Source organism: Seriola lalandi, unplaced genomic scaffold, assembly GCF_002814215.2.
Source record: "Seriola lalandi dorsalis isolate HSWRI2012SDOR001 ecotype SW California unplaced genomic scaffold, Sedor1 jcf7180002054634, whole genome shotgun sequence".
NCBI classification, from domain to species: Eukaryota; Metazoa; Chordata; class Actinopteri; order Carangiformes; family Carangidae; genus Seriola; species Seriola lalandi.
In genome coordinates, this window is record NW_019525187.1 from 4,646 (window position 1) to 10,951 (window position 6,306).

The 6,306-nt window shown below is 44.3% G+C and overlaps 1 protein-coding gene across 1 annotated transcript in view; it reads right to left on the reverse strand.

Annotated features, from left to right (window-relative positions):
- LOC111665386 (ras GTPase-activating protein nGAP-like) overlaps nucleotides 1-6,290 on the reverse strand; it is a 9,006-nt gene extending 2,716 nt beyond the window's left edge. Inside the window, exons 1-5 of the mRNA XM_023420374.2 lie at nucleotides 4,686-6,290; nucleotides 1,907-2,060; nucleotides 1,689-1,787; nucleotides 826-1,380; nucleotides 92-236 (exon numbers count right to left, since the gene is read on the reverse strand). Coding sequence (XP_023276142.2) covers nucleotides 92-236; nucleotides 826-1,380; nucleotides 1,689-1,787; nucleotides 1,907-2,060; nucleotides 4,686-4,753 — 1,021 coding nt within the window. The 5' untranslated portion in view covers nucleotides 4,754-6,290. The remainder of the gene's footprint in view (nucleotides 1-91; nucleotides 237-825; nucleotides 1,381-1,688; nucleotides 1,788-1,906; nucleotides 2,061-4,685) is intronic.
- Nucleotides 6,291-6,306: the final 16 nt, after the last annotated feature.

Here is a 6,306-nt window from a genome sequence, read left to right on the forward strand (position 1 = left end):
TGGGTACTGTAGTATTTAGAGCTAAGCTGTCGGACACCAAGTTGACCTGTGTGTGTGTGTGTGTGTGTGTGTGTGTGTGTGTGAGACTCACCGAGCGCGTCGTGCAGGTACTTCTGTCCCACCAGCTTCAGATATTCCTCGATGGCCTTGGTGGCCAACGTGTTCTCCCTGAAGATCAGGACGTCGTGGTCGGCGCAGCGATCCACCTCTGACATCACCAGGTCTGTCAGGAAGTCCTGGACCGGAGAAAGAGGAGGAGGGGGACATGATGAACAGGTGGACTCAAATCTTCACTTTTTATTCAACACAGACATGTTTAGTCCTAAAAACTAAATTATTCATATGTTACTTCATTACTTTAATAATCGTTACAGTGAAACAGGATTTATTCTTGAAGATCTAATGATTCTATTGGATTGTTTTTAATCTAATTATTATCTATTAAATTGATTCATTTTATCAAATTTTATTTTATTATTTAAAATTTATGAAGCAAATATAATTTTTTTATTTGATTTGAACTTATTTAATTTAATAAAATATTTTATTTTTAATTTAATTTGATATAATTTTATTTAATTTTATTAAATTAAATTAAATTAATATATATATTTTTTTCTTTTATTTGATTTGATTGAATCATTTAATTTAAATAATAAAATATTATATTTTATTTTAGTATAGTATTGTCGTGACATCTGACATCATTTACATTAACCTGACAAATGTAGTGACAGCTGTTCTGACCTCCTGCTGTCTAGCAGTAGTTATGCTAAGCTAAGCTAGCTCCTCTGGCTGCAGGCTGTACAGACAGTGTCCTCTGACCTTGGCCCGGCCGGTGCTCTGCAGGATGTGGACCAGGGCGCAGGCCATCTCCTCCTTGTTCTTGACGCTGATGACGGGCTCCAGCACCGAGCACAGCATGGTGTAGTTGTTGGTGATGAACTCGGCGAACTCCTTGTACTGCTCCATGGGCAGGATGGAGATGGTCTGGAAGCGGGACTTGATGCGGATCGACGGCCCGCCTCCTTTGGCCTTGCTGGTGGTGGGTGTGCTGACCGGGTACCATTTCTCCACGAACTGCCGGCCCGTCACGCCCGACACAGGGATGTTGACCAGGCCCACGTAGTTGTTCTTGTCCTTCTTCTTCTTCTTGTCCACGTCGCGGTAGATGTGCACGGTGACGCTGTGCACGGCCGGCAGGCTGGAGAAGTCGAAGTACTCGCCCCAGAACAGGCTGTCGTGCCGGGTCTTGCTGGTGGTCCGGGCGTACAGGACGTCGTCCAGACACAGCTCGCAGAAATACTTCTTCTTGGGCGGCAGGTCTTTGGCTTCGATGATCCACAGTCGTAGCAGGTTCTCCGCCCGGCGACAGTTGTCCTGGAGACGCAAACACCCTCAATTAACAAATTAAAAAACATTAAGATCCGGATTAACTAAGAGGAGCTGATCAGCTGTGAACGACAGATCCCGTCAGAATCACTCCGATTCATCTAGAGACAAACAGACTGAACAAACATTTCTGCTGCAAATTCAACTGTTTAGTTTGCTCTTATAGATATATACATATATACATATACATATATATATATATATATATACATATATATACATATATAAAAATAATACCAACATCTCCTCTACACTACCTGAGTCTGAGTGTCACCTGTGCAGCCTGTCTGTCTCACCTTATTGGGCTGAATCGTCCTCCTCAGGTTTTCCATCCATTTGTCTCTCTCTGAGGCTGAAGTGCAGCTGAAACACTTGCTGCCGCCAGAGTACGTCACCTGACAGGTGAGAGAGAGAGAGAGAGAGAGAGAGAGAGCATGACATCTGAACTACTGTTAAAGTATTGCAGCAGGACAACGAGTCCACAGCTGATGTGTCTGTAAACAGCTGGTCTCACCTCAAAGCAGAACTCCTGTCCCAGAATGCTGCTGTGCAGAGGTTTGATGAACACATCCTCCTCCATGCTCAGGTCCAGAGCCTCCACGGCACTGCCCGGGCTCAGCAAAGACTCATGGGAGCTCGACTCCTTCAGCTTTGGGAGCCCACGAGATCTGGAAGAGCGGAGGGAAAATGAAAACAGACCGAAATTAACAGTAGGTTTGTGTCTGTGGAAGCAGAGCTGTGGATCTTCAGCAGAGCAGGAAGTAAAACTAAGCAGCCAGGGGGCGCCACTGAGCGCCGCAGGAGTTTTCAGACGCCATGACAACGCCACAAGATTCACCAAACTTCCTGTGAGTGTCTGAGGCAGGAGAGCAGTAATACCTACGAAAAACAACCACAGAGCCAGGTGAGGGGAGCTCCCCACCGCATCCCTCCTCCTCCTCGACTCCCCCCCTGCTCCCACCGTCCTCCCACCTCACCCCCCGCCGCAGACAGCAGGAGCTGCGCTTCACAGAGAACGCCTCGGGCACAGCGCCGCCTTTATCGAGCCTCCCTGCGGTCCGGCAGGCGGTAAACAAGGTCCTGGGACGGCACAATGGCGCTGGGCCTGTGGGAACGTTTCCAAGGCAACAACCTCCACAGGGAGGGCAGGCGCCAGGCAGCGGCAGTTGACGCAGCAGATGAAAAGCAAGGCAGGTGTTTAACTACAGACTCTCAGGAGACAGATGCAGCTTTATCAGCAGCAGAAGAAGAAACCAATTACACTTTCAAAATAAAGTGATTAAATTAAAAAGGAAAGAAAAGGCCAAGCGATGACTCAGGTAACGGATGCTTGTAACCACGGCTATTTTGTTTTGTTTTTTTTGTTTATTTGATTGGATGTCCAAATGAAAAATATTAATCAAATAAAGTCCTGAGAATTTACTTTACAAAATAAATCTGAAGTTCAGTCACATGACAAGTAGAGCTGCAAAAAAGTTAGTCAATTAATCAATTATTCAGCGACTACTGCGATGATTGATTTATGGTTTCTTTTTTTGCTGCTTTTCTTTGTCATTTGTGACGTGAAAATCTTTTGGATCATTTTAGAACATGTGACTGTTTTTCTTTGTTTTGTTGTTTTACTTTTCTCTCAGTGTTTACAGCTTCATGTAACAACAGCTTCATGTAACAACAGCTGCATGTAACAACAGCTTCATGTAACAACAGCTTCATGTAACAGCAGCTTCATGTAACAACAGCTTCATGTAACAACAGCTGCATGTAACAGCAGCTTCATGTAACAACAGCTTCATGTAACAACAGCTGCATGTAACAACAGCTTCATGTAACAGGAGCTTCATCTAACAGCTTCATATGACAGCAGCTTCATGTAACAACAGCTTCATGTAACAACAGCCACAACTTAACGCAATCAAATCCACAGGTTCACTGAGGATAAAATGTAGTATTAGTACTTTAGTATTAGTACTTTGACACTGATCATGTAATTGTCAGAAACTCTGAATGACGAGTTGAAGCTTTTCAGAAGATCACTCTTTAATTCACTGTGTGTGTGTGTGTGTGTGTGTATGCGTGCGTGCGCACGCACGTGGATTTGCACGCGTGTGTGTGAGTGTAATCCTCCTGCTGTGTCAGATGAGTTACGTAAACCTGGATTAGTGGTCTGAGCTCGACACTGACGCTATGACAACATCAGGCTTGTTTCACTGACAGCTGGAAACACATCGACCAATCAGATGCGACAACTACGACGTGAACTACGAGTGAAACCAAATTAAGTAAGACTGTTATTTTTAATCAATGCTGAGATTTTATTTTTCAATGTCAAATTTTATTTTCACTGTTCTGTTTTATTACACAGCTCTGCCTCCCACAGGAATCCAGCGGCGAACAGGACGAAGCACGACGAGGTCAGAGAGACGTTTGATTTGTCTGAATATGTGACAGAGGGACAGACAGACAGACAGACAGAGAGAGTGAGTTTCTGGAAGGGCTGGTCTCTGCATTAGGAAAGAAACCTGATCCAGTCTCTGTCAAGAGGAAGAGGAGGAGGAAGCACTTACTGAGCTCTGACCACACACACACACACACACACACACACACACACACACACACAGATTATTACCAGTTTCACTGTCAGCGTCAGCGCCCTCTGCTGCTCACTGTGATTCTCACTCTGTCTGCAGATCTGAACATGTTGCTACAGCTAACGATTGTTTTGATTATTGATTAACTGATTATTATTCTGACATCAGTCCAAAAATATTCCAGTTAATGTATAAAAGACAGAAACTTCTCACATTTAAGAAACTGGAACTGTTCGTCAAGTCAGTGTCAATAAACTTTCTTTCATCATTTATCTTCCTCTTATCGTTCACAATGTGGCAAAAAAATTCTGCAGACAGGCCTGCAGGGTCTTGGTTCCCGTCAAGTCTTATTGCATCTCCTCAAATCATCGTCACCTGTTCAAACATCTGGACACACCTGTAGGATTTACTGGAGCCAATCACGGTGCAGTATGAACTTATAACAGGCGTGACGTGGAAACATGAAGCCTGAGGACGGACTGTTCCCCTGGAGTCGACCGGTAACAAACACAGGTAACATCTGCACGTTAAACAGGAGGGTGCGTTTGATTCAATCACAGGCGCAGCTGGATCAGCTGTTTGTCTACGGAACAGTTGAAGCTACCACCGCGAACAAACACAACAACGTCTTTGATGAACAAGCCAATCTTACCACACACACACACACACACACACACACACACACACACACACACACACACCTACCTGAACCTCAGAGTTTTGGAGAGCTGGGCTTTTCGGGCTCTCCGGAGGAGAGAAGACGAACCGTCCATCAGGAGTCAGAGCTCAGAGCTGACTGAGAGAGGCTCTGTGTGTGTGTGTGTGTGTGTGTGTGTGTGTGTGTGTGTGTATAAAGCATTATCCTCCTGTCCAGCTGGCTCTACATTCTGTCGACTACAAAGCTGCACACACACATACACTCCACTCTCACTGCATCAACATCCTCTCCACACACACACACACACACACACACACACACACACACACACACACACACACACACACACACACACAGATTAAATCTGTATCTGACTCATTAACAGCTGTAGACTCTGAATCTGACTTTTGTTTTGAATGATATTAAATGACTGAATGTAAATAAATGTATAAAACAGTTTTATATTGTATGAATCACATTATTTTGTTGTATTAAATGAAAATCTAAGTATGTATCAGTGTGCGACACATATTCAATAATCAATATATTCTAATAATCTGTAAACTGCTTTGACAACAACATGTTTTTGTTCATGCCAATAAAGCTTTTGTGATTTGAATTTGAATTGAAAAACTGATGGATCTGATGATTGATATGATTGAAAGTTTAACTGGAGAACGTGACGTGAAGCGATCCTCTAAAGAGAAGACGTCTCACTCTGCTGGAGATGTTGAACCGCAGAAACACTCTGGTTGTACTGTGGTGTCACGGAGTGGAGCATCTTCCCTCACAACAAATCTTTGGCTGAGTACAGACTCTTTTTGATGCCACTCTATACTTGGACTTTACTACAATTCAGGACGTTTTACTGCACTATGTTTATTTACCAGCTGCAGAAGAGCTGAAACAATCAGCTGATCCATTTCTCAACTGACAAGAAATTCACTGATGACCATTTTTAATAATCTGTGAATCAACGTATCACGGTTCCTGCTTCTCAGATGTGAGAACTTGCTGCATTTGTGATTATTTCAGTAACTTCAATAACAACAACTAGACATTTCCAGGCGTCACTGTGATGTGCCACTTCAAAACAGGCTTTTCCTTGGTGGGAAAAATTCATCCAGGATTTCTAAAAAGGAGCCTCAGCAGAGTGAAGCACTGCAGAGAGGACAGCTTCCAGTAAAACTACCAGTGCTGGGAAGGCTGGGGGGGTTAATGGATGGAGGAAGAGGAGGAGAAACCCACAACCTCCTGAACACAAGAGGAGGAAGGAGGAAGAGCAGGAAGAGGAGGAAGAGGAGAGGCTTCTGTAAGAAGTGAGAGACGCAGCAGCTCAGACAGACTCAGACGATTAGAACAGAAAAAGAGACAGAAGAAGAAGAGACAGAGCAGGAAGTCAGGCTGTAATATGACAGAGCTGCTGCTCAGTGTCACAAACAACAACAACACACTGATGGAGCAATAATTACATTTAACCATAGTGTCTGATTCTGTCCCCGCTGTTCACACCAGCTGAGATACACTGGGACAGACTGGGAAAAACCGGGACACGCTGAGACACATTGAGACACACTGGGACACACTGGGACACATTGAGACACACTGGGACACACTGGGACACATTGAGACACACTGGGACACACTGGGACACATTGAGACACACTG